This window comes from Peromyscus maniculatus, chromosome 23, assembly GCF_049852395.1.
Source record: "Peromyscus maniculatus bairdii isolate BWxNUB_F1_BW_parent chromosome 23, HU_Pman_BW_mat_3.1, whole genome shotgun sequence".
NCBI classification, from domain to species: domain Eukaryota; kingdom Metazoa; phylum Chordata; class Mammalia; order Rodentia; family Cricetidae; genus Peromyscus; species Peromyscus maniculatus.
In genome coordinates this window covers 29,016,360-29,043,690 of record NC_134874.1, presented here as the reverse complement: position 1 = coordinate 29,043,690, position 27,331 = coordinate 29,016,360, and the positions used below count along the sequence as shown (strand labels likewise).

At 53.0% G+C, this 27,331-nt stretch overlaps 1 protein-coding gene across 4 annotated transcripts; it reads left to right on the top strand.

Annotated features, from left to right (window-relative positions):
* The first annotated feature begins 8,959 nt into the window (after positions 1–8,959).
* On the top strand, positions 8,960–27,180 carry Slc12a9 (solute carrier family 12 member 9). 4 transcript variants are annotated; one of them, XM_076560855.1, is made up of 15 exons: positions 8,960–9,112; positions 9,886–10,109; positions 10,315–10,449; positions 11,263–11,394; positions 14,414–14,722; positions 15,419–15,526; positions 16,073–16,184; positions 17,883–18,040; positions 18,156–18,238; positions 19,991–20,115; positions 20,265–20,457; positions 20,565–20,739; positions 21,634–21,780; positions 25,905–26,563; positions 26,707–27,180. In XM_076560855.1, exons 2-15 carry the CDS (start codon positions 9,929–9,931, stop codon positions 26,737–26,739), a joined length of 2,550 nt encoding a protein of 849 aa, XP_076416970.1. In that variant the 5' UTR covers positions 8,960–9,112; positions 9,886–9,928; the 3' UTR covers positions 26,740–27,180. The 4 variants fall into 4 exon arrangements, with proteins under 4 accessions (XP_076416970.1, XP_076416968.1, XP_076416971.1 ...); XM_076560853.1 differs by having other exon boundaries at positions 25,905–27,180; XM_076560856.1 differs by having other exon boundaries at positions 8,963–9,112; positions 10,315–10,427; positions 25,905–27,180.
* The last annotated feature ends 151 nt before the right edge of the window (positions 27,181–27,331 follow it).

Below are 27,331 nucleotides of genomic sequence, written 5' to 3'. Positions count from 1 at the left end.
TCTAACAGGAAAAAAAAAAAAAGAGGAGGAAGTGGCAGCATCAGTATCCCGCAGACAGCGGGCAACCGTCTCAGTCAGTATGAGCTGGTGATGGTTCAGTAGCAGGTCAAAGGCCTAGCAGACACCATGCAGGGTCCTGTTCCCAGCACAACCAATAGCAAAACAAAGCACACAAACAAAAACCAGGAAAGCATCTCAGAGAGATCCGTGAGGAACGTTTACAACAAGCACTGTTTTTCTAGATAGTATAATACGTGTGCCGCTGTGCATCATGTAGACCTTTCCAGGGGCTCTGTTGTTACAAGCTCTTGCGGCTCTTGGCAAGGACCAGAGGTTGGTTTCCTGCACCTGCATCTGGCCCAGCTCACAATGGCCTATAACTCTAGCTCCAGGAGACCCCATGGCCTCTTCTGGCCTCTTCAGGCAGCTGCACACACATGGGAATACATACACAGGTATAACACAAAAGTAACATTTTAATTAAAAATCATTTGTGGGGCTAGAGAAATGGCAGAGCGGTGAAGAGCACTGGCTGCTCTTCCAGAGGACCCAGGTTCGATCCCCAGCACCCACATGGCAGCTCACAACTTTCCACATGGAAGCTCACACCTTTCTATAACTCCAGTTCCAGGGGATCCAATACCCTTGCATGGAAATACATGTACGTAGAATATCAATGTATATAAAATAAAAATAAATAAATCATAGTGTGGTATATCGGGTGTGGGTTCACTTGGGTCAGTGGAAAGAAAACCCAGAGGCATTCTAAGGATGAAATTTAGCCTTTCCAGCTGCAGGGGGCTTTTTGATTCTCCAATTTACACCTTTAGCAAGTTCATTTCAGTATCCCAAAACCTCTTATCTAAGCTCCCCAGAGGACCAATGCCAAGTGCAAAATCTCAAGTTTGCATAGGCTTTGCACCTTTAGAAAACTCTCAGAGGAGATACACAGAGAAGGTACCGGGAGACAAAGGTAGCAACCCCAAAAGGCAGAGGAAAGCTCCAGAATCAAACCAGCTGCAGTTCTGCAGGAATTCCCCCAACACCTAGAAAATGAAAAGATGGGAAATCAGCTCTCAAAGGATTCGAGTGCCAGGTACAGTTGTGGAGCCCTAGGTAGAAACCTCAGCACCCCATAAGCCAGCACCCCATAAGCCAGCCTGAGATACTTGAGACTGTCTCAAAAACAACAGGAAAGACTGAAGTCAGGAGTGGTAGTTCAAGTCTTTAGTGCCAGCACTTGGGTGGCCGAGGCAGGAGGATTGTCAAGAGTTCAAGGCCAACCTAGCTAAAAAGTGAAACCCTGTCTCAATAAGCAAACAAATAAATTAAATGACAGACTCCGGTAATCCCCGCACTTGGGAGGTGGAGGCAGGAAGGATCAAGTTCAAGATCACCCTGTGTATAGATCGAGTTCAAGGGCAGTCTGTGCTCCAGGAGACCCTATGTCAGAACATGAAATAAACACAAAAGGTAAGAGAGGGCTTGAAGACGGCTCAGTCGATAAAGTGCTCACCACACAAGTGTGAGGACCTGAGTTCAAATCCCCAGAAGGCATGTAGAAAGTCAGACGTGCTAGCACACATCTGTAATCACCGCTTCTGGCGCTCTACTGGGAGATGGAGACAAAAAACACCCTGGAAGCTTGTGGACTAGTGACCCTGGTGTGTGCCTCGGTGAACGATAAGGGAGACCCTGTCTCCAACAAGGTAGACAGTGAGGACAAATACCCAGAGTTGCCCTCTTACCGCCATGTGAACACTCCACGTGAGTGCCCACACATCCACATTCATGCACACAAACATGCATGTACATGTGAACACACACACACTAAAATAAAATAAAATAAAATAAAATAAAATAAAATAAAACAAATAAAAAAGGCCGGGTGGCGGTGGCACAAGCCTTTAATCCCAGCACTTGGGAAGCAGAGGCAGGTGGATCTCTGAATTCAAGGCCAGCCTGGTCTATAGAGTGAGTTCCAGGAAAGGCACCAAAAACTACACAGAGAAACCCTGTCTCGAAAAACCAAAAGAAAAAAAAAAAGAGTCCTGCCCAGCTGGATGCCATTCTTTTGCTGAGGCAACGTCTTCTCTTTTCTATTTCTCTTTTTGAGACAGGCACTCAGGTAGCCCAGGCTGGCCTCCAACTCCTACGTATTTGAGGATGAACTCTGGATTCTCTCGCCTCTGCCTCAGCGCTGGGATTCCAGGCGTCACCACCACACTGGCTTATGCAGCGATTAGGGAGAGCACTCCCAGCCGAGCCTCATTCCCAGCCCTAAACTGATACTTTCCGCTCACTATTAAAAGGGGCTGGTTAGCCTGGCAATGGGGGCGCACGCCTTTAATCCCAGCACTCGGGAGGCAGAGGCAGGCGGATCTCTGTGAGTTCAAGACCAGCCTGGTCTACAGAGCGAGTTCCAGGACAATTAAGGCTACACAGAGAAACCCTGTCTCGGAAAAAAGAAAACAAAAAATATAAAAATAAAATAAAAAGGGGGTGTCGTTCACCCCTTACCACACTGCAGGGAAGCCTGTCCACCCTGCCTTCAACCTTGCCAAGGAGAGGAAGGGACCTGGCATGCTGCTGGGCTATCAGGGAGTAGACAAACGCACCAGATGAACCCAGTGGAGAAGAAGGTAGGTAGAGCTGGCTGGCTTGGGGAGGGGGCCTAGAGTGGGAGAGGAGAGAAGCTGAGGACTGGGGCCAGAGTTTGGGGGGGGGGGGGTGGAAAGGTGGAGCGATGGTGGGGGGGGAGGTAGTGGGAGGCTCATTGTCCCCGTAGGGGGAAGTCTTTTGTTTCCTCTCTTCCCTTGGCAGCCTGACAGGATATGAGGCCAAGCCCCCCAACCTCCCATGCCAATATCTCGGGCCCCAACCATTAGCCGGCTCTTTCCCTTACCATTGTGTTCCTGATGGGAAAGGGGGCGGGGGCCGGGACAGGCAGGAGACTACAACCTCTAGGAGGGACGGTGAAAACCATCCGTGGTTAGGGCCCAGGTTACCAGAGTTCTAGACCGACCCAAAGCGCCAGAGCTGGCTAGGTCAGCTTGGCAGGGTGAGATCTGTGCTGGGGAGGAGCAGGAAGCCAGGCCCCGGGTGGGGCCACCACAGAGGGTAGCAGGTCGGGCCAGGGGGAGGTAGGCTGGGTCCCAGAGGAGATGACGCAGGGCTTCAGGCGTCTCCCAGCCCCCACTGTTCTCGCCTGGGAGCCAAACAGCGCACCTGAACCCCAAGATTGCCCGCACCCCCTCCATTCCCTAAGGTTGACATCACCCCACCAAGGCAGCTTGCAAATCCAGGTGTCCCCGGGCCCTCTCAGTGCGGATCTCCTGATGCTCGCCCTCCTCCCCAGGACCTAGAAGGGTCCCTGGAGGAGCCCTGGAATGTCATCTCTCTTGGACTTTTTTTTTTTTGCTCCATCAGCTGTCCTGCAGGAAGGGCGCCCCGCTCAGCTTCGCCTCCCTTCCCGAGCCCTTTTGTTTGCTGGGTTTTCAGGAAATTGGAGGGGTGGTGGCCAAGGGCTCATCTGCTCTAGGGACCTGGACATGGTCGCGGTGGAGGCGGGGGAGGGACAGAATCATCAGACTCGGGGGAGCCCGCGGTGGAAGGGAGCGAGGACTGGGGGTATCGCCCGGAAATTGTTATTTGAGGTCTCGTTCGGAGTTCCCGGGTTGATTGGACTTCCTGATCGGCAACGTGTGTGTGTGTGTGTGTGTGTGTGTGTGTGTGTGTGTGTGTGTGTGTGTGTGTGTGTGTGTGTGTGTGTGTGTTTGGGAGGGAGACGCCGACTTTGGACTGACACTGAGGTCACTTAAGAAGTTGGCAAGGTGTTGACACAAAGGTTTTGGGAGGGAAAAAAAAAACAAAACAGTTATTGAACGCCACAAAGCTCATCCTCCTGCCTCGGGTCCTGGGGCTCTCAAAAGCGGGGAGACCGCAGGTAGGTCAGATCGTGCTGTCTCTGGGGCTTAGGTGCTTTGTTGTTCTCTCTTTTAAAAACCAGGAGGAGGTCCAGCGCGTAGAGCCCAGGATTCCCGCCTTCCCAGCATACAACCGCAGAAACGGCGCCGGTGTGGACGCTCTGGTGCGCCAGCGTCCTCTCGTTGACTGCCCTCTTTCTGAAGCCACGCCGGGCGCCGCCATAGTCCCTTCCCTGGGGGCGGGGCCTATGCAGTCACGTGAGGAGTAAGACCTTGGCATCGCCGTGCAGCTTACGGTGGACTGGGGGAGTCAGAGGGTTTCCACAGCTGCAGTCTGCAGGGATGGCTTTTATTTATTTATTTGAGCCAGGTCTGGCTACGTAGCCCGGGCTGTCCTTGAACTTGAAGTCCACCCGCCTCTGCCTTGTCAGCGCTGAGATGAGCCGCCGTGCCCAGTTTGATTCTGAAAAGCTTTATTCTGAAAGGGAAGAGAGAGACTAAGTAACTGGAGTAACCCCGTGTTGCAGCCTTGGACAAAACATCTCTCTCTCTCTCTCTTTTTTTTTTTTAAGTTCTTTTTCGATTTATTTATTTACTCTATGTGTATGAGTGTTTTGCCTGCATGTATGTATGTGCACCGTGTGCATGCCTGGTGCCCAAAGAGGTCAGGAGAAGGCATCAGGTCCCCTGGAACTGGAGTTACAGATGTCTTTGAGCCACCATAGGGTGCTGGGAACCGAACCTGGGTTCTCAACGAAAGCTACACGTGTCCTTATCTATCTGCTGAGCCATCTCTCCAGGGCTAGACAAAACATTCCGCAACCCACTTGTCTGTATGTGAACTGGGGCAGAGCGTGGCTCAAAGGCTGAGGCAGCAGAGGCGACAGAAGCCGGACAAGGACAGCTGCTGTGAACGCTCATCCTCGTTGTCAGCTTAAGAGGATCTAGGGTCACCACAGAGACAAACCTCTGGGGAGGTGTGTGAGGGCTTCCGTGGGGAGACACACTCTCAGTGTAGCCGGCATTAGGCTGGGGACGAAATAGAAAGAAGCAGCTGAGCACCAGCACTCATGGCACCCCGCTTCCCGGCTGTGGATGCCACGTGACCCAGTCGCCTCTTCGCTCCAGCCGCGAGCCAGAACAAACTCTTCCTTCTCAGGTCACCCCTGTTACAGGGATGTGAAAAGAAACTGAATACAGAGGCCAAGACTTCTCATCCCTAAGACCCCACCTTAGGACATCTGCTAGCCTGAGAGACCGTCTCCGTCTGGACCCACAGCAGCCCCTACCGTCCCCTGCAAAGCCTCCTCCACAGCTATTATCGTAACCCACTAAGTGTTATCTCTAGCAAAGCTACTGGGAGACTAATCAGATCGCCCCGTTGTGGGCTTCCATCAGAGGCTCTGATTGTCAAGTCAATTAACGTGAAGCTAAGCCAGATGTGGTGGCACAGGCCTGCAGAGGCAATTAGATCTCCACGAGTTCAAGGACAGCCTGGTCTACATAGTGAGTTCCAGGACAGCCAGGGGCTACATAGTGAGACCCTGTCTCAAAACAAAACAAAACAAAAAGAAGCTAGAAGGTCATCCTCTCTTCTCCTCCTCCTTGATGCTTTGCTATTGGATCTAATATAGACGAGGCTGGCCTCGAACTCACTATGTACACAGGCATGACCCTGAACGCTCACTCCTCCTGTCCCAGCCTTTCAAAGGAAAGGCGGGATAACAGGCATGCACCACCGTGCCCACTATAATTTATTTAGTCCCCCCCCCTTCCAGGGAGAGAGGCTCATTATGAAGGGAGGGGGTTCTGCCCTGATAGGCTGTCTGACTCTGGAGTTGATGCTGGGTGGCTTACTGAAGACATTTCACTGGGTGAGGTTTTCCCGTTAATAGTTGGACATACAGTCTGAGGTTAAACGTAGAGGTCCAGGCTGAGGATACACCCTAGTGCTATTATACATGTGGTATTTATTCCTCTGAGATTGAGTGGAGTGCAGGCGGGAGGGTCAGGAGTTCGAGACTGGCCTGGGCTACATGAAACCCAGTCTCAAAAGCAAACAAAACCACACTTGAAACTTCAACAAGCGTGGCGCACACCTTTAATCCCAGCAATCCAGCACTTGGGAGGCAGAGGCAGGCGGATCTCTGTGAGTTCGAAGCCAGCCTGGTCTACAGAGGGAGATCCAGGACAGGCTCCAAAGCTACACTGAGAAAACCTGACTGGAAAACAAACAAACAAACAAACAAAGAAAAATCAACAAGAGCATCTAGGGGTGATGTCTTGTACCCATTGTTCATCCCAGCACTTGGGAGGCAAAGGCAGGCAGAACTCTGGATTCAAGGTCGCTCTGGTCTACAAAGCAAGTTCCAGAACAGCCAGGGCAACCTTGTCTTGAAGCAAAACAAAAACAAAAGCCATAATCAAGAAACAACAAGGCAGGCATGTGGTGAAATATCTATAATTCCAGCCCTTGGGAAGTGGAGGCAGGAAGGTCAGGAATTCAAGGTCATCCTCAGTTATGCAGCCTGGGTCACTTGAGAGCCTGTCTCAAACAATCATAAAAATGTGTGCATGAGTGTGTGTGTGTGTGTGTGTGTGTGTGTGTGTAGCACAATTTTTATTGGAGTACATGTGCAAAGTGGAGCTAGCCACATCCTAGCTTTTAGAAATTACACAAAATCTTACCAAAAATTGTGACTGAAACATGGGTAGCAGACATGACTCCGGAGATGCCAAATTTGTTCCTGGTAGAGAGCCACACTGTGTGTGCGAGTTTGTGTCCACGTGTGTTCATGTGCATGTGGGACGCCAGAGGTCAATGTCAGGGTCTCCTCAGTCACTTTCCACTTTCTTTCTTAAGATAGGTCTCTCGCAGAACCTGGACCTCACCAGAGCAGCTAAGCTGAACCCCAGGAACCGCCGCCCCCCTCGCCTGCTTCCCCAGCACCTGGCTTTTCTACACGGGTTCTGGGGATCAGAACTCGGGTCCTCATGTTTGCACGACCAGCAGTTTCGGGAGGCGCGAGCCCCCAGCCTCTCCTACGGGAACGTCAGACTCTCCGTCTTCATTTCTGAAGGTCCGAATAGCAGGGTGAGCATAAAGCTGTACATAAAGGTTCAGAATGTGTTGCTAACGGTCTCCAAGGGGCCGCCGGTGAGATGACTCAGTGGGTACTTGCTGCCAACCCGGTTCCATCCCTGGGGCCCACGCGGCGGAAGGCGATAACTCATTCCTTCAAGTTGTCCTCTGACTTGCACATGTGGTGGATGATCCTTACCCACAAGTGAGTAGGTAAATAAATAAATGTAATTTAAAAGATTTGGGGTGCGTGTGTGTGTGTGTGTGTGTGTGTGTGCGCGTGCGTGCGTGCGTGCGTGCGTGTGTGTGTGTGTGTGTGTGTGTGTGTGGTTCAGTGGTTAAGAGCACTTGCTGCTCTTGCAGAGGAGCCAGATTCGGTTCCCATCACCTACATTGGTGGCTCACAAACACCTGTAACTCCAGTCCCAGGGGATCCAGTGCCCTCTTCTGACCTCCAGGGGCACCAGGCACGCACACAGTGCACATACATACATGCAGACAAAACTCTCACAAACATTAAAAAAAATCTGGGCTGGAGAGATGGCTCAGTGGCTGGGAATACTGGCTGCTCTTCCAGAGGAAGCGGGGGTCAATTCCCAGCACCCACAGGGCACCTCAAGCTGTCTGTAACTCCAGTTCCCGGGGATCTGGCATCCTCACACAGACATACATGCAAGGGAAACCCAATGCACATAAAATAATTTTTTTTTCCGTTTTTTTGAGACAGGGTTTCTCTGTGTGTAGCTTTGTGCCTTTCCTGGATCTCGAACTCACAGAGATCCGCCTGCCTCTGCCTCCCAAGTACTGGGATTAAAGGCATGCGCCACCACCGCCTGGCAAAATAAATAAATAATTTAAAAAAATCTAAAAGAATTTTTTCTAAGCCTCTTATCTTCAGTTCCCTAATCTAATAAAACAGCAGTAGCAGCGGCCTCCACTCACAGAACAGTTATGTACATCTAATACAATACTCTGTGGGGGGGGGAATAAATCACTGAACACGTACACATTGGACTGAAGAGTCAGTACGTTAACGCTGTGCGTGTAGTTTAGTGGTCTAGCCTGTGCCTCAGGTGGTGTGTTTAATATTGGGGCGGGGCAGCGGGGCCCTTTCAGGAAAATAAACTATTAGCATCAGGCTGTGTCATTACCTGTAATCCCAACACAGGGGAGGTGGAGGCAGGAAGATCACAAGCATAAAGTCCTAGTGAGCTATGTAGCGAATTGAGAGGGCTAGCCCGGGCTGCATAAGGACCCCCTTCCCTTCCCACACAAAGGAGTATACACGATCAGCTCATCTCTCAACTGCTCTTTTAGGAGGGATGTTCAGGTTAAGTCCAGTTTTGTAGATGGGGAGACGCCGTTAGTGAGACACCAATTTGAGAGTTGGCTCACAGTTTTTCGATCTTCGCTGACAGGCACAGAAGCAGGCAGGGTCACCAGCGTAGCCACCGGGACCTGCGCCTGCATGGGGGCTCACGGATCCCTCCGGTGGCCGGAAAGAAGAGCGCAGCCCGCGGGCTGGAACTGGGCGAGGAGAGGGCTTTCTCTGGGCTGAAAGGGACCAGGCTGGAACCCCGAGGACATTCCAGGTCTCTACTGAGACAGGAATCGCACGACTCCGGAAGACGCCGGCCGACGTCGCTCGCAGTTCTCGGCCACACACCTGAGTCAGGTGCCGCGGTTCCGCCCACTCCGGGCCACTTTTCCGCAGTCGCCACACACCCCTTTCGGGTACTCCTGGGGGTTCCTCGGAGCTCGAACTGGAGTCAGATCCGCACCTTGGGCATCTCTTAGCATCGTGGTGACGGGGGGCCCAGGGGATCGCGACCCACTGCCATGCAGATGACACCCGGGACACACGTGGAGCCGTGGGGCTGGCACAGGCAGCTTGGGGGGAGTGTGGGCGGAGCTTGCGCGTGGACCACGCCTTGGGGGCGGGTCTTGACCCGGGACCAATGGGACGCCTTGCTGGGGAGGGCAGGCTCCGGGCCTGACATCCCGGTAGCCCGCTTGCTTTTTCCGGCCCCCTCGCCCCCTCCGCGCGTAGCGGAGCCCCCCAGGCGCGCGGGGATCACCCCGGAGCAGCTGCGTTCCTAGGGTGGTGAGTGGGGAACCTGCCGCACCCAGCTGCGGGGTGCGCTTGGCCGGCCGCGGCCAGATCCCTGGCCCACAGGCATCCAGTTACTGGAGCAAGTGGACAAGAACGGGTGGGTGGGGGAGGAGGGCCCTGGGGACCCCCGTGTGCCGCGATGCCAGGCGGCCTGCATGTGTGCTTGGACAATCGAGGGCTCTGTTTGGATTGATAGAGTTTTTTTGGGGGGTGGGTGGTTCCTCGTAGAGATTAGAAAAATCTGGTTAGGATTGAGATGGGTTGAGAGACAGAGGTGATGGAGGGCGGAGCTTTGAGAGATTTGAAAGTTTCTTACTGCCCTTGTGTGAGATGCTGTATTGGGGGTACTCGAGAGGGGCAGGGAGGAGGTGCTTTCTGCCAGTCGCTAACTTCCCTCCGGGGAGATCTCCTTCCTCTCTGGTTTCCAGTTAAGGAGAGACCCTGTTTGACAGGGGGGTCTGTGTTCCTTTGCAGAGCCGCTGCTGCCCCTAGTTTTAGAGGCAGAAAGGAAGGCCCGGGCCCCAAGAGCTGAAAGGGGCCCCGATTACTTATACACCGGGGTCCGAGAGTGTGGGGGAAGTTGCTGGGACAGTTTTGAGTTTCTGCGCCGTGTGTGTGTGTGTGTGTGTGTGTGTGTGTGTGTGTGTGTGTGTCCCCTTTGCAACTCTCCTTTTGAGGAAGCTCTGAGTGTGTGAAGAGGGCTTTGTTTAGGAGGAACAGCTCTGTGGAATTGCTTTCCAGCCCCTAAAAACCCTCTTTTACAGGTCGCCTAAGCCCCTCTGTGGCTTCCCCTGCCCACGCTCAGCTATGGCCAGCGAGAGCTCCCCTCTGCTGGCCTACAGGCTTCTGGGGGAAGAGGGGGGCGCCTTCCCTCCCACTGGAGCCGGGGGATCTGGGGTGCCGTCAGCCCGAAAGCTCTCCACCTTCCTGGGTGTGGTAGTGCCCACCGTCCTGTCCATGTTTAGTATCGTCGTGTTTCTGAGGATCGGTGAGTAGAGCAAGGATTTCCTGGGCAGGGGGCAGGCCAGGCTGCGGCTAGGGATGGGCCCTAGTGGACAGATGGAGGGTGGAAGGAAAAGACCCCCTGTGGCCTCGCGCGTGTCTCTGCTGTGGGACTCTGCTACCCAGTGGGATGGGGACAGGGGAAGAGGATGTGACTGTCCCTTGTGACCTGCTTTTCTCCTCCTGTTCAGGCTTCGTGGTGGGCCACGCTGGGCTGCTGCAGGCCTTGGCCATGCTCCTGGTTGCCTACATCATTCTGGCACTCACCGTCCTCTCAGTCTGTGCCATTGCCACCAATGGAGCGGTGAGAGGGGGCGGAGCCTACTGTATCCTCCACCCTAGGTGGCCTGGGTCTGGGTTGGTCTGTCTTCCAGGGTTCAGGGCGGGGAAGGGGCCACTATCTCCTCTCTGAAAACAGGCCAAAGGTTTATGAATGGTGAGCAGCAGGATGAGAAGGTAAAGGTGACCAGCACTCTGTCTTCATGTTAGTACCGCTATCTGATCTCCGAACAATGTTATCAGTTAGCATTTTAAGGGCAGAGGTTGTAGCTCAGTGGTAGGGTGCTTGCTTAGCATGCTTGAGGTCTGGGGTGATCCCCAGTCCTGCTCCTCTCTAACAACAAAAAGGCTCAGTGATAGTCATTTTATAGATGAGGAAAGTGGATGCCAGGTGGAAATGCAGGCCTGTCACCCTGGATACCTGGGAGATGGATGCAGGAGGATGAAAAGTCCATGACCATCCTGGGCTACAGAGCGAATTTAAGTCCAGCCTGGGCAACTAATGGAGGCCGTGTCTCAAAATAAAAAGAGCGGGGTATGGTGATGCCGGCCTCTAATCCTAGCACTGGGGAGGTGGAGGCAGGAGGATGAGGAGTTTGAAGTTATCCTAGGCTACAAAGTGAAAAGAGAGCGGGCTAACAGCTCAGGGTGGCGAGCTTGCCTGGCGGGAGTGGGAAATGGGGACGATTGTCGTTCTTATGATTTATGCAAAGATACAAGACGAGAGTGCTCTGCTCCTGAGAAGTGAGCTGATAGTTACAGGAAACCCGGAAGTGAAGCTGCGGAAAGATGGGCTTACGGCCCCTTCCTCCATCTCAGTTTCTTTTCCCTTAACGCTCAACCCCTGCTTCCACTTTTAGTCATGATCAGCAGGACCCTGGGGCCGGAGGTTGGCGGCAGCATCGGCCTCATGTTCTACCTGGCCAACGTCTGTGGCTGTGCTGTGTCCCTGCTGGGACTGGTGGAGTCGGTGCTGGATGTCTTCGGGGCTGGTCTGTACTCTCCCCGACCTGGTCTGGGGGGTGCTGAGTTCTTCGGGGTCTGGGATTCTGGAGTCCTGTTTCCCAAGTGCACACACCAGAGTCTTCACTTTCTGTCTGGCCTGCCTTCTGCAGGACGTGTGGGCAACCCAGTGCTTGTCTCCGTCCCCAGGCATGTCCAACCGGCAGCCCTCTGGACACATGTGGCTGCATGTGGCCAAGGATAGTTATAAATGCTCCCAACACCAAATTTTAAGCTCCTTTAAAACATTAGATTCCTGGTCGGGCAGTGGTGGCACACGCCTTTAATCCCAGCACTCAGGAGGCAGAGCCAGGTGGATCTCAGTGAGTTCGAGGCTAGCCTGGTCTACAGAGTGAGTTCCAGGACAGCTAAGGCTACACAGAGAAACCCTGTCTCACAAAACAACAATAACAACAAAAAATTTCCTTTTTAGATATGCATTTTCCCCTTTTTTTGGAGGGGGGGGAGTGGCGAGTGGGGGGTGTGCATGTGTGATGTGTAAATATGCATGTGTGGATGACCCTACTTGAGCATGCCTATGTGGAGGCCAAAGGTCAATGTTAGCTATCTTCCTCTATGGCTCTTCGCCTTATTTGCTTAATTGTAAATATTCACTAATTTTTTTTATTATTGTGTGTAGGATAGAGGGACACACACCTGCTATGGCTTGAGTGTGGAGGTCACAGGACAAGTTTGTGAGATCAGTTCTCTCCTTCCACCTCTATGCTGTTTGAGGGGACCAAACTCAGATCTCCAGGCTTGCTTGGCAAAAATGTTTACCCACTGGGCCATCTCGCCTGTCCTATTTATTTTTGTGTGTGCACAGTGAAGGTAGATTTATTAAGGGAAAGTAAGCAATAACTCCAAAAACCGGGCATGGTGGCACACCTTTAATCCCAGCACTCGGGAGGCAGAGAGGCAGGTGGATTTCTGAGTTCGAGGCCAGGCTGGCCTACAGAAAGAGTTCTAGGACAGCCAGGGCCACACAGAGAAACCTTGTCTTGAAAAGCCTAAAAGAAAAGAAAGAAAGACAGACAGACAGAAAGGAAGAACTTCTGAGAGTGGGAGGCGGCTCTGAGGACGGAAACCCTTAATCTTATTTTTTATTATTTATTTATGTGTATGTGCCAGCGTGAGTTTATGTGCACTGTGTGCATGGAGGTAAACTCCAAAGTCAGAAGATGGCCTCAAATCCCCTGGAACTAGAGCTTCAGGTGACTTTAACAGTGTGTGTTCTGAGCACTGACCTGGTGCTCTGCAAGGGCAGGAACCATTCTTTTTCTATTATTATTACTATTACTATTATTATTATTATTGTTGACAGGGTTTCTCTACATAGCCCTGGCTCTTCTCAAACTCACTGTGTGGGTCAGGTTAGCTTTGAACTCAGAGATCTGTCTGCCTTTGCCCCAAGGGCTGGGATCAAAGGCGCGCTCAGCAGAGCAAACCTTTTTCACTGCCAACCCTTCATCTAATTTTTTTTTTTTTTTTTTTGGAGACAGGGTCATTGCCATTGAACCCGGCTTTTGCGTGGATGTTAGGGATCCGGATTCAGGTTTCCACTCTTGCACGGTGTCTTAGCTAGGGTGACTATTACCGTGATGAAACCCCATGACCAAAGCCACTTGGGGAGGAAAGGCTTTATTTGGTTTACACTTCCACATTGTGGTCTGTTACTGGAGGAAGTTGGGACAGGAACTCAAACAGGGCAGGAACCTGGGCCGGAGCTGATGTAGAGGCCATGGGGAGTGCTGCTCACTGGCTTGCTTTAGAACCACTTCTGGTACCCAGATCTGTGTTTGTCAGGTTCTAGAGTAACAGAACTCATAGAATGAGCCTCTGTTTCCTTCTCTATACACACTCATATTATATATACTCTCTATATGGGGATTTATTAGACTGACTTACAGGTGTGATCCAGCTAATCCAACAATGGCTGCCTATGAATGGAAGGTCCAAGAATCCAGCAGTTGTTCAGTCTGTGAGGCTAGATGTCTCAGCTGCTCTTTGGGAAACACCAGAACCCTGAAGAAGTAGGCTCCAATGCCAGTGAAGGAGTGGATTTGCTAGCAAGGGCGAGAACAAGCAGGCAAAGAGAGAGAGCTTCCTTTTTCCGGGTCCTTTAGGTGTGGTCCAGATTAAAGATTTATCTTCCCATCTCTATGATTAGAAGGGGATCTTCCTCCTAATAATTTAATTAAGAAAGAAAAATCCCTCCCAGGTGTGCCCAGTCATTGGGGTTTTAGTCAATTCCAGGTGTAGTCACGTTGACCACCGAGAACAGCCGGCACACACGGCAAGCGCTTTACCAACTGCGCCCTCTCCCTCCCTCTTTTATTTATTTATTTAAAGGAAAAAGTCTCACGTATCCCAGACTGTCCTGGAGATAACCTTGAACTCCAGATTCTCCTGCCCCACCTCCCCCGTGGTGAGAATACAGGCATGTGCCACTGTGCCTGGTTTTATTTGGGAATGAAACCCAGGCCTGTATGTATGTTAAGCAAGCACTCTGCCAGCTGAGTTACAGATCCAGCTCTGTGTGCGTGTGCGTGCGTGTGTGTGTGTGTGTGTGTGTGTGTGTGTGTGTGTAACATGGCCTTTTTCTTCTAGCATGTGGGTCCCAGGGATTGAACTCAGTTTGTCTGACTTGGCAGTGGGTATATTAACTCCTGAGCCACCTTATTATTGTCTTTTTATGAGATTAAAAAAAAAAAAATTGTGTGTGTGGGGGGGGGCAGTTCTTGAGAAGGATTTGTTAATGACAGTGTCATGTTGCAAAGTCAAAAGATCGGACATGCCTGGTTCTAGTCAGAGAGCCCGGCCTGATGTTCTGGAAATTGCCATAGCAAGATGGGTACCCAGCAGGGAGAGCGAAGATGCTGGGGTTACCCTGAAAAGGGGTGTAGGATAAATTCGGTCTCTAGTAGCAGGTGGGGAGCAGGGGTCATAGTTAGGGCTGGGCGTCTCCTTGGGGGTCAGATCTTTTATCTCAAGCCTGCTTCTTTTCAGACGTCACAGGCGCCAGTGGGATCCGGGTTCTACCCCAGGGTTACGGCTGGAATCTGCTCTACGGCTCCCTGCTGCTCGGCCTCGTGGGTGGCGTGTGCACACTGGGAGCTGGACTCTACGCCCGTGCCTCCTTTCTTACATTCCTGCTGGTCTCTGGCTCCCTGGCCTCCGTGCTGGTCAGCTTTGTGGCCATGAAACCCAAGGACATCCAGTTGGCGCCCCGACCAGGCACCAACGGCTCCGCTGTGCCACCCCGATATGGCCACTTCACTGGCTTCAACGGCAGCACCCTGAAGGACAACTTGGGTGGTGAGCTGAACACTGTGGTGCCGGGGTGGGGGTTGGGGGGGGTTGGCCTTAGAATCCCCGGAGAGGGGCTGGAGAGATGCTTCCGTGGTTAGGAGTGCCCAGCACCCATTATCAGGCAGTTCACAGTTCCAGCTTCAAGAGATGTGACACCATGCTCTGGCCTCTTTGGGCGCCTGCACATGCATGGCATAAACCCCCTCCCCCATACTTATAGCAAAATATACAAATAAGTCTTAAAAACAAAAGGAAAAGCTGTGGATGTAGCTCGTTGGTAGAACACTTGGCTAGCTCACACAATTGACCGCTCATGGCGGTGCGTGCCTGTAATCCCAGCACTTGGGAAGTAGAGAATCGGAAATTCAGTGTCATCCGCGGCCGCACAGTGAGGCCAGCCTGAAGTGAGATCCCGTCATGGAAGAAGGAGGAACAGACTAAGGAAGGGTGGGGTAAGCAGAGAAGGGGGAACCTCCCCTCGATTCGGGGCTGGGGAAGCCACGAGCAAGCCCTGCAGGTCCTTTGAGCGGGGCGGGTGAGTTGGGATAGGAGCTGGGGTAGAAGAGGCCGTGAGAGAGGACAGAGGAGGATGGGGAGGAGGCGACACACGGCCCCTCAGGTCAGGGCTGTGGAGGGGGGCGTGAGAGTGGGGTGGCCGGGCGGGATGTGTGAGGGGAATACCGATGCGCTTTCCTCCGTCAGCTGGTTATGCTGAGGACTACACCACGGGAGCCATGATGACCTTCGCTAGTGTCTTTGCGGTCCTCTTCAACGGCTGCACCGGCATCATGGCTGGGGCCAACATGTCAGGTGAGAGTCCGCCCTTGGTGGTACGTGTGTGTGTGTGTGTGTGTGTGTGTGTGTGTGTGGTATGTGTGTGTGGTGTGTGTGGTGTGTATGTGTGTGTGGTATGTGTGTGTGGTGTGTGTGTGGTGTGTGTGGTGTGTGTGTGTGGTATGTGTGTGGTGTGTATGTGGTGTGTGGTATGTGTGTGGTGTGTATGTGGTGTGTGGTGTGTGTGTGTGGTATGTGTGTGTGGTGTGTGTGTGGTGTGTGTGTGATACGTGTGTGTGTGTGTGATACGTGTGTGTGCGGTGTGTGTGTGGTATGTGTGTGTGGTGTGTGGTGTGTGTGTGTGTGTGGTATGTGTGTGTGTGTGTGGTGTGTGTGTGGTGTGTGTGTGTGGTGTGTGTGTGGTGTGTGTGGTGTGCTTGTGTGTGTGTGTGTGTGTGTGTGTGATACGTGTGTGTGGTGTGTGTGTGTGTGTGTGTGTGTGTGTGTGGTAAGGCTGCCACCATGAGAGATACAGGTGTGCTAGAATGGCTGGCCCCTCTGTCTCTGCCCCTGTCCCTCCAGGGGAGCTGAAGGACCCCAGCCGGGCGATTCCACTGGGCACCATCATCGCTGTGGCCTATACCTTCTTCATCTACATCCTCCTCTTCTTCCTCTCCAGCTTCACTTGTGACAGGTACGTGGTGGAGGGAGATGGCAGACTCTCCCTGAGGCTGAGTGTTAGCATAAGATGGTATCCTGGACCTGGGCGGTGGTGGCGCATGCCTTTAATCCCAGCACTTGGGAGGCAGAGGCAGGCGGATCTCTGTGAGTTCGAGGCCAGCCTGGGCTACAGAGTGAGTTCCAGGAAAGGCGCCAAAGCTACACAGAGAAACCCTGTCTTGAAAAAGCCACCCCCCCAAAAAAAAAGGTGGTACCCTGGGTCACCACAGGTTGTCAAACAGGTGCCCAGGTTGTTGGGTTGGAGGGACAGCTGGAGATGTTTCTCCCACTGGGAGAGAGATGGCGCCACCAGGCAGGGCTGGCTCCATGGCTACAGTCCGCCTGTCACCAGTAGCTGCCGTCAACTGTGTGAATTGTAGGCACTTTGGAGTGTGGGGGGATGAGGGGCAGGGCCTTTCTGGTAATGGAGGGTTTTTGTTGTTGTTTGTGTTCCCTTTTTCAGGGGGAGAGAGTAGGTTATTATGTAGCCCAGGCTGGCCTTGAACTTTCTATTGTAGCAAAGGCTGGCCCTGAACATGTAATCTTCCCACCATTCTCCCAGAACAGTGTGATTATAGGCACCCACAAGCATGCCCTATTCACCTTTCTAGCAATTTGCATTTGTACAAATATTTTGTCTCTTGGTGACACACTGTTGGGAATGACAAAATCCAAGTAGGTCAAAGATAACCAGGGAATGCCATGAACACATCTGGGCACTTTTGATATATAGATCAGGCTTGTCCAGACACCAGGGCTGCAGTCACCAAGGAGGACCTTATTTTGTATTAATTTTTTAAAAGTATGTGTGTGTGTGTGTGTGTGTGTGTGTGGTACGTGTGCATTCATCTCCAAGGCCAAAGGGAGGTACCAGGTGTCCTCTAGTACTCTCTCTCTCTTATTCTTTTTTGAGGCAGGGTTTCTCACTTCGTAGCCCTGGCTGTCCTGGAACTTGCTGTGTAGATCAGGCTGGCCTCAAACTCACAGAGATCCCCCTGCCTCTGCCTCCCCAGCACTGTAATCACAGGTGTGCGCTGCCTCCCCCTTCTCTTTATTCTACGGCAGGGTCTCTCACTGAACCCGGAGAATCTGTTGTTTCCTCTGTGGCTACACCCGTGCTCGGCTTGATACATGGGTGCTGGGATCCAAACTCAGGTCTTCCTGGTTACTAGGAAGTTCCCTGAACCACTGGGCCATCTCTCCAGGCCTTTGTTATGTTTTTAAGGCAGGATCTTGCTCCGTACCTCAGGCTGGCCTTGAACCAGAGATTTTCTCATCCCTCCCGTGGATGTGTACCATCATGCGGTTCTTTCTTTTCTCTTCTGTTTTGACACAGGGTCTTAGCCTATGGCCTTACACTCATGGCAATCCTCCAGCCTCAGCCTCCCAAGTTCTGAGGTTCCAGGTGTGAGTCATCAGTCAGGCTCCAGGACCTAGCCTCTTTTGCTTTTGAGACAGGGTCTCACATAGCCCAGGCTGGCCTCAGACTCCCTATATATAGCTGAAGCTGGTCTTGAACTCCGGATCCTCCTGACTCTGCCTCCTGAGTGCTGGCATTACAAGGCCCCCTCTAGGACATAGCTCTGGAAACAGTGTCACAGGTACCTTTTCTCATGCGGCCCTTATGATGGCTCACTGATGGACCCTTCCTCTGCCTTTTCCTCCTGGCTAGGACCCTGCTTCAGGAAGACTATGGGTTCTTCCGTGGCATCAGCTTGTGGCCCCCACTCGTGTTGATCGGCATCTACGCCACGGCACTCTCGGCCTCCATGAGCTCTCTCATCGGCGCCTCCCGAATCCTGCATGCCCTGGCCCAGGATGACCTCTTCGGTGTGGTGCCCGCTGGGTCTGCCGCGCTGCTCTGGGCTTGCCCTCCTGGGTCTGTCTCTGCCCTCTCTAGGCTGGGACTCATTTGTCTAGTGATTCTGTTTTGTTTTTTTTACAGGAGTCATCTTGGCACCGGCCAAGGTAGTCTCTGGAGGGGGTAACCCCTGGGGTGCTGTCCTGTATTCCTGGGGCCTAGTGCAGGTAAGTCTTCCTTTCAGCCACGCTGGCTAGTCTAGCTAGCAGACTGAGAACCTATCTTAGGTCTAGATGAGAGGTGTAAATGAGAATTAGGATATTGGCCAGCGATTGTTTTAAACCTGTAATCTGAATTTGGAAGTGGAGGTAGGGGAATGGATTGAAACTGAAGCCAGCCTGAGCCGCACAAGAAGACCTTGCCTGAAAATAAATAAATAAGGTGAGCAGTTCAAGCATAGAATCCTAACAGTTAGTAGGCAGAGGTATAAGGGTTGCAACAAGTGTGAGCCCAGGCTAGCCAGTTAGAGCCTAACACACACACACACACACACACACAAGTGTGAGGCCAGGCTAGCTAGTTAGAGCCACACACACACACACACACACACAAACACACACACACACACACTGGCACTCTTTGGGGTGCACTGGTATTTTATTTATTTATTTATTCATTCATTCATTCATTCATTCATTCATTCATTCATTTATTTATTTATATTGAGACAGTCTCAATATGTAGCCCTGGCTGCCCTGGAACTTGATATGTACTCCAGAATGATCTAGAACTCATAAATATCTGCCTACCTTTGCCTCCTGAGTGCTGGGATTAAAGATGCGCACCAGCGTACCTGGCCACACTTAATTTCTTAACTTTGTTTTGCACTCCTAGGGATTGTACCTGGTATCTTACACATGCTGAGTCATCTGCCGCTGACTTCTACCCCCCATCCCTCATCTATCTGTTTTCCTTTTTCTTTTCTTCTTTTTTTTTTTTTTGGTTTTTCAAGACAGTGTTTCTTTGTGTAGCTTTGCGCCTTTCCTGGAACTCACTCGGTAGCCCAGGCTGGCCTCGAACTCACAGAGATCCGCCTGGCTCTGCCTCCCGAGTGCTGGGATTAAAGGCGTGCGCCACCATCTCCTGGCTTGCTTTTCTTTTGAGACAGATTTTTTTTTGTGTGTAGCCCAGGCTGGCCTAGAACTCTTGCCTCCCCTCCTGAGTTCTGGGACTACTTTGGCATTCTGAAGTGTGCATTGATCTTTCTTGGGGGACACTGGCATTCTGTGGAACTCTGTGTGGGTAAACTGGCTTTATGTAGGGTTCTTTGGCACCTCCTTGGGTACACAGATATTGCAGAGAGGTGCGTTGACATTCTGGTTTTGACTTTCTACTTTTGGATTTGGGGGATTGGCATGGTCTCCCATGGTCTCTCAGGCTGACCTGAAGCTTCTGGTCCTCCACCTCTACCTCCTGAGTGCTGGGTTACAGGTGTGCACTACTTTGCCTTGCCTGATTTATGGGGTGCTGGGGAATAGAACCCAGGGCTTCATGAATGCCAGGCAAGCGCTCTACCAGCTGAATAATGCCCCCAGCCTTGCACTGACCCCCCCCCTTTTTTTTTTTTAAAGAAAACAAGGTCTTGCTATGTAGCTCTAACTGGCCTGGAACTTGCTATGTAGGCTGTCCTGGAACTCACAGAGAACTACATGACTTGGGGACCCCTGAGATTGGTCTAATCCCTTCCATTTCTCTGTGTGTGCGCACAGAGTTGCCCAAACTTGAGCGTGCATATGTGCATGCATGTGTGTGTGTGTGGAGGTCTGAGGACAGCTGAGGAGAACTGAGTCTCCAGGATGTGAACCTCAGGGATTGAATTCAGGTCATTAGGCCGAGCAGGAACCGTCTTTATCCACTGAGCCATCTGGCCGGTCCTTGGCACACTTTCGGCTAATGCTTACCTCTTGGTCCTTTCCCAGCTGGTGTTGCTGGCTGGGAAGCTGAACACGCTGGCTGCCGTGGTCACCGTCTTCTACTTGGTGGCCTATGCCGCCGTGGACCTGTCTTGCCTGAGTCTAGAGTGGGCTTCAGCCCCCAACTTCCGGTGAGAAACAAAGCCCCCTTGGAGACCAAATGGAGGAATGGGAAGGACAGGACCTCGAGGGGGGGGGGCTGGGGACTAGGCAAGTGACCGGCAGGTGTCCAGGGCCAGCCCTGAGCGCTCGCTCCCTTCCTTCCGTCTGCCCGTCACAGCCCCACCTTCAACCTGTTCTCCTGGCACACCTGCCTGCTCGGGGTGGCTTCCTGCCTGCTGATGATGTTCCTCATCAGCCCCGGGGCCGCCGGTGGGTCCCTTCTCCTCATGGGCCTGCTTTCCGCTCTTCTCACCGCGCGAGGAGGACCCAGTAGTTGGGGCTACGTCAGCCAAGCCTTGCTTTTCCACCAGGTTGGGGACCCGGAAGGGAGGGTGGGAGGCAGTCTTGGGAAGCTCCCTGCTCTCCCACCCCAGGGGGTTTGTGTTTCCCCCCCTTCCCACTTCCTCCTGCTTTCCAGGTGCGGAAGTACTTGCTCCGCCTGGATGTCCGCAAGGAGCATGTGAAGTTCTGGAGGCCCCAGCTGCTGCTCCTGGTGGGAAACCCTCGGGGTGCCCTGCCTCTGCTACGGCTGGCCAACCAGCTAAAGAAGGGGGGACTCTATGTGCTGGGCCACGTCACTCTGGGAGACCTTGGTGAGTGACTTTCTCACTCTTGTCCTTCCTCTCTTCTGTCTCAGAGGCTCTTGTTTCTGTCCACACTCATGCAGGCTTTGAACTCTACGAAGGAGTGAATGGTTTAAACAATCCAGGGTGTTGCTGAGCCACACCCCAGCCCCTCACTGGGGGGTTCTAGGCAGGTGCTCTACCACTGAGCCACACCCTCAGCCCCTCACTGGGGGATTCTAGGCAGGGGCTCTGCCACTGAGCCACACCCTAGCCCCTCACTGGGGGATTCTAGGCAGGGGCTCTACCACTGAGCCACACCCCAGCCCCTCACTGGGGGGTTCTAGGCAGGTGCTCTACCACTGAGCCACACCCTCAGCCCCTCACTGGGGGATTCTAGGCAGGGGCTCTGCCACTGAGCCACACCCTAGCCCCTCACTGGGGGATTCTAGGCAGGGGCTCTACCACTGAGCCACACCCCAGCCCCTCACTGGGGGATTCTAGGCAGGGGCTCTACCACTGAGCCACACCCCAGCCCCTCACTGGGGGATTCTAGGCAGGGGCTCTACCACTGAGCCACACCCCAGCCCCTCACTGGGGGATTCTAGGCAGATGCTCTACCACCCAGCTCTAGTAAGGATTAATTGAGCTTGGTCAATAGCTGCTCCTTCCCCACCCCTGTCTCTCTGTCTCTGTCTCTGTCTCTCTCCTGTTTGTGAACTGCTGAGGATTGAACCCAGTCCCTTGCTCAAGCTGGGCAAACACTTCACTACTGACCTATATTGCCAGCCCTTGTTTTTGTGAGGTAGGTTCTCCCCGACGTAGTCCAGCGGGCCTTGAACTTGTCGTCTTCCTGCCCTAGTCCCCTGAGTGTGCGGTCAGGTGTCCCCCTGACCCCACCTTCTCCCTTTACTTGCTCTGCAGACTCTCTACCCTCAGACCCGGTACAGCCGCAGTATGGCGCGTGGCTGAGCCTGGTGGACCTTGCCCAAGTGAAGGCCTTTGTGGACCTCACTCTGTCACCCTCTGTGCGCCAGGGCGCTCAGCATCTACTGCGGATCTCTGGCCTCGGTGAGCTTCCCCTGCCTCGATGTCTTCAGGCCCCCTCAGCGGCCCCTTTCCATCTCTGCCCGCTTCCTCCAGGGAATCGACTAGACCGTAGTTCGCAAAAGGAACTCATCATACAGAGCAGATAAGACCGTAGCCAAAGATAACAGAAGCAGACTGTCTAACAGTGACCACAGTGTCTAATTGGAGACGTGTCATAGACAGGGCATGATGTCTGTGGTTGGCTTAAAAAAAATCATGTGTGTGTGTGTGTGTGTGTGTGTGTGTGTGTGTGTGTGTGTGTGTGCATGTGTGTATAAGCATGCCACAGTGCATGTGCGGAGGTCAGAAGACAGCTTTCAGGAGTCAGTTCTCTCCATCTACCATGTGAGTCCTGGGAATTTATCACAGATTATCAGAATTGACCACAAACACCCCAACTCACTGATCCGTCTCGCTGGCCCTGGATTTTTTAAAGACAGGGTCCAGCGGAGCTCAGGCTGGCTGGGAACTCACTCTGTAGCTGAGGGTGACCTTGACCTACTGATCCTCTTGCTCGGGATCACAGGCATGCAGCACCATGCCCACTTTACGGGGTGCTGGGGATGGAACGCAGGGCTTTTTGTACCTGCTAGATAAGACCTCTATAAACTGAGCCACATCCTCGGCTCTTTCTTTTTTCTGAGGCAAACATTAGAGAGTATTAGGGCTCTGGAGAGTATTTTTCCAAAGAGTTGAAAAAATGTTTTGGGTTTTAGACAGCGCCATTAAAACAGAGTTTCTTCCATCTAAATACTAACTGGGCTTAATCCTGCTTAGTGTCTGAGATCCAGTGAGGCTGGGGTGGTGTTGCCACAGTTAAAGCAGATGGTTGTTAACCGCCAGAATTCAGAGAAAGCGAGACCACCGAAAACTGATGTGGGCAGCAAAGGTTTCCTGGCTAGATGCTACCTGAGCCTGGCCTGAAAAGGCTCTGTAATGGGGAAGCCAGGGTGATGGTTCACGCCTGCAGCCCTAGTGCTTGGGATTCTGAGGCAAGAGTTCTAGGTCAGACTTCGCTTTACAGCAGACCCTACCACCAACAAACGAGCAATCGAGGTGGCAGAAAGGAGCAGGATGGGGTCTCTAGGCCACAAAGGGTACTAGAGGGTGATGGGAGTGATGATTTCAGATAAAATAGAATATTGCTAGCTCTGTGACTCTTCCTGTCCATCACACACACACACACACACACACACACACACACACACACACACACACACACAGGTTTGAAGTTAGGGCTTTGCTTGAGTTAGGCAAGTGGTCTACTGATAAACCACACCCCAGCCCCTCACTGGGGGATTCTAGGCAGGTGCTCTACCCCTGAGCCACACCCCAGCCCCTCACTGGGGATTCTAGGCAGGGGCTCTACCACTGAGCTACCCCCCAGCCCCTCACTGGGGGATTCTAGGCAGGGGCTCTACCACTGAGCCACACCCCAGCCCCTCACTGGGGGATTCTAGTGATACTTTACAGCTAAAGCTACATCTCAGCCATTTTTTTTTTTTTTTGAGATAGAGTCTCACTAAGTTGCCCAAGAGGACCTTGAATTTGAGATCCTCTTGCCTCAGCCTCCTACGCACCTAGGATTACAGGCCTGCACCCCCAGGCAGCTCCAGCTCTGTGACTCATATTGAGAGGCCTCCAGCCTTGCACTCCAGGCACCTCCACGCTCAGCCTCCTCAATCCCAAGTCTAGTGTCTGTCATCTGAGTAAGCACCTCCTTCTGCACCTGCCGTCAGTCAGGCTAAAGGTCAATAGCATTGAACTTCGCACTGCTTGGTGTAAAGCAGGGTTCTGGCAATAGTCCAGGGTGGTGGGTGATCGGTTTGGTTTGCTGGGTCAGCTGCTGTGCCCTCCTGCTAACAGGTTTGGGGTATCACTGAGTGGCATTTACCCCGGAGCACTTTACTAGTGACAGTTAGCCTGAGGAAGACGACTCCAGCAGAAAGGGGCTGGGGAGGTGGCGTAGCGGGTATAGCTCTCACAGCGTAAATGAAAGGACCCGAGTTCCAATCCCCAGTACCATGTAAAGGCCAGGCACCTCTGTGCTCATCTAATTCCAGCACTGGAAAGGTGGAGACAGGTAGGTCCGAGGGGCCAGCTGGGGTGGCCCAGGCAGTGAGCTCTAGATTCTATTTATTTATTATTTATCTATTCATTTATTTATACAGAAGAGGGCACCAGATCTCATTACAGATGGTTGTAAGCCACCAAGTGGTTGCTGGGAATTGAACTCAGGACCTCTAGAAGAACAGCCAGTGCTCTTAACCTCTCTCCAGCCCAAGCTCTAGATTCTTTAAGACTCTGTCTCAAAAATAAGGTGGAGGGTCGGGTGGTGGTGGCACACAACTTTACTCCTAGCATCCGGGAGGCAGAGGCAGGTGGATTTCTGTGAGTGAGTTCTAGGCCAGCCTGGTCTACAGAGCAAGTTCCAGGATTGCCAGAGTTACACAGAGAAATCCTGTCTTGAAAAAACAAAAAACTAAAAACCAAAACGAACTCCAACAGCTATGGCCAGGAAATTGAGAGGCCCATGCTTTTTCTACTGCATCACTGGGACAAGAGATTTGGGTCACTGAGGTTGGTCCAAGCTCAGCTAGGTAGGTCCGGGAACGGCCTCTTGTGTGAACAGAGAGAGTCACCTCCGTGCCCAGGCCCTTCCAGGCCTGAGGCTTTCTTTAGTCCAGTGACTTCATTGCGTGGGCCCTGAGGGTGGTTCCTTATCTGTAAAAGGGGCGAATAAACAGTACTTATCTCACAGCGTTGGCACAAGGTTCAAATGAGGTGAGTGCTTTCTCCAGGATGTGGCCTCTGCTGAACAACCAGATGCTCTCTGCTTCCTAGTGGGTACCAGACTGCAGATCACGGTCCTGAGACCTTTGTAGTGGAAGGAAGCTACAGCCATCTGCCTGGGTTGTGGCTTCTCTGGTGACTGCGGTCATGGGCTTGAACGATCAGGCTATCTGATTGTATTTCACTCAGGCCTGGTGATGCATGCTGTAACCTCAGCTACTCTGGAGGCTGAGGCAAGGAGGGTTGTAAGTTCAAAGCTAGTCGGAGCTACCTAAGAAGTCTCTTTTCCTCAGTAGAGTTCGATTTCAGTCTCTGGGTTTTCCTCATTTGTTTTCTGGTTTAGACAGTTTCTCACTCTGTAGCTCTATAGGCTACACTGCCTGAAACTGTAGCAATCTCCCTGCCTCAGGCTCACAGTTGCTGGGATTACAGGTGGAGGGGCATCCTGGCTGGCTCAAGTGGCCTCTCTTAATGTGAAGAAGATGAGCTGTTTAAAGCCTCTGGTGGATAACAACCGACCCTAACGCTAAAAGAACCTTAAAAGAACCCAGAGCTGGAGCTGAGTGGTAGAGCTCTTACCTAGCATGCATGAAGCCCTGAGGTCCGTATCACTCCCTGAACTTCATGGGATGGTGGTGATGAACACCTACAATCCTAGCATTTGGGAGGAGGATGCGGGAAGATCAGGAGTTTGAGGTCATCTTCTGCCACAGAGTTCCAAGCAGGCCTAGGTTGTCCTAGGCTTGTCTCAAAAAACAAAAACCTAAAGCGCATGCCTTTACTCCCAGTACTCAGGAGACAAGGAAGTGGATTTCTGAGTCTGTGCCTAGCCTGGTCTACATAGTGAGCTGCAGCCCAGTCAGGGCTGCATAGTGAAACCCTGTCCCAGAACGATAAATGCAAGAGAGCAAGCAAGCAAGCAAGCAAAAACCCAAAACAAAACCTGAAACAAAATCTAAAATGAGGCTGGGAATGTAGCTCAGTGTTGATTGCCGAGCATGGGTAAAACATCAGGTTTAATCTCCAGTACCGCTCCCCGCAAAAGAAAAAAAAAATTCGTAATGTGAAATCTACATATTTAAAGTGGGGGAGATTATTCGTGGAGATAGCCAAATAAATGCATGTGAAAGTGTTTGAGAAAGCCCAATCATTGTGCAAACGCGTGTATAATGCGGCTGCTGTAAGGGCCCCAGCCAAGTGGGATGCCATACCTCATGGGTGACCTAAGTGTGAGTGGGCGCGTTTTATGTGGTGTAAATTCAGCCCTCAGCCTGATTTCTGTTCCTTCCTGCCTCCCTTCTTTTTGCCCCTAGGCGGCATGAAGCCCAACACGTTGGTGCTGGGTTTCTACGATGACGCCCCACCCCAGGACCATTTCCTAACAGACCCTGCCTTCTCCGAGCCTGCAGAGGGCACCCGAGAGGGCGGGTCGCCGGCCCTGAGCACGCTGTTCCCCCCACCTCGGGCTCCTGGGAGCCCCCGGGCTCTCAGTCCCCAGGACTACGTGGCCACGGTGGCAGATGCTCTCAAGATGAACAAGAATGTGGTCCTCGCCCGGGCTTGTGGGGCTCTGCCCCCGGAGCGGCTAAGCCGGGGGTCCGGGAGCAGCGCTCAGCTCCATCACGTGGACGTGTGGCCCTTGAACCTGCTGCGGCCCCGGGGTGGGCCCGGCTACGTGGACGTCTGTGGCCTTTTCCTGCTGCAGATGGCTACCATCTTAAGCATGGTGCCCGCCTGGCACAGTGCCCGGCTCCGGATCTTCCTGTGCTTGGGGCCTAGGGAGGCTCCTGGGGCAGCGGAGGGACGGCTCCGGGCTCTGTTGAGTCAACTCAGGATCCGGGCAGAGGTGCAAGAGGTGCCGTGGGGTGAAGGAGCCGAGACCGGGGAGCCCGAGGAGGAGGAAGGGGACTTTGTGAACGGTGGTCGCGGAGATGAAGAGGCCGAGGCTCTGGCTTGCAGCGCCAACGCCCTGGTGCGTGCCCAGCAGGGCCGAGGCACAGCAGGAGGAGGCGGCCCTGGGGGGCCTGAAGGAAGGGATGGGGAGGAGGGGCCCACCACAGCCCTTACCTTCCTCTACCTGCCTCGACCGCCTGCCGATCCTGCCCGCTACCCCAGGTACCTGGCGCTGCTGGAAGTCCTGAGCCGTGACCTGGGTCCCACCCTTCTCGTTCATGGCGTCACTCCGGTCACCTGTACTGATCTCTGATGCCTGCTCACACAGCGTTGGATGGAGAGGGCCCAGGCCCATTCTGAACAGTGGACCCCCTCCCCCACGGACCCTGCCCTTCCGATGATGTTTTGAGGGGACCATGGTCTCCTCTGCATGGGGGGACATAGTACACTAATTCCGGGTGGCTGTCCCCATTGTACAGGGGAGGACATCGCGGCCCTGTCCCTGGCCTGCCTCTGCTTCCTTCACTGGTGCCTTGACCAGAGGGGCTGGTCTCTTCTGTGACTCTAGGCTACCTCAGTGTCCCCATCCTGGCCACAGACGCACCGCCTCCCTCTCCCCGACGTCCTTGGGTGGCGATGTTTGTGTTTTGTTTTATTTTTCTAACTACTGACCATTAATAAAAGACCAAAACACTACGGGCTGGCTGGTGGAGCCCTGCTGGTGGGGAGCCCAGGGGGAGGCGGGAGGGAAGGGAGAGATCTGCAACGGGGGTTGGGGACCAGAACCTTCAGGGTCCCGGCCGGCCGGGGGGCTGCCACGTGCGGAGCTGGAGCAGGGATCACAGCG

Bases quoted from the DNA above. Each gene is read 5' to 3' on its own strand.
- Slc12a9 (XM_076560853.1), top strand. From the start codon at position 9,929: ATGGCCAGCGAGAGCTCCCCTCTGCTGGCCTACAGGCTTCTGGGGGAA. The intron at 11,395-14,413 runs GTCTGTACTCTC...GCTTCTTTTCAG, and splicing joins GCTGGATGTCTTCGGGGCTG to ACGTCACAGGCGCCAGTGGG. The intron at 20,116-20,264 runs GTGAGAAACAAA...TGCCCGTCACAG, and splicing joins GCTTCAGCCCCCAACTTCCG to CCCCACCTTCAACCTGTTCT.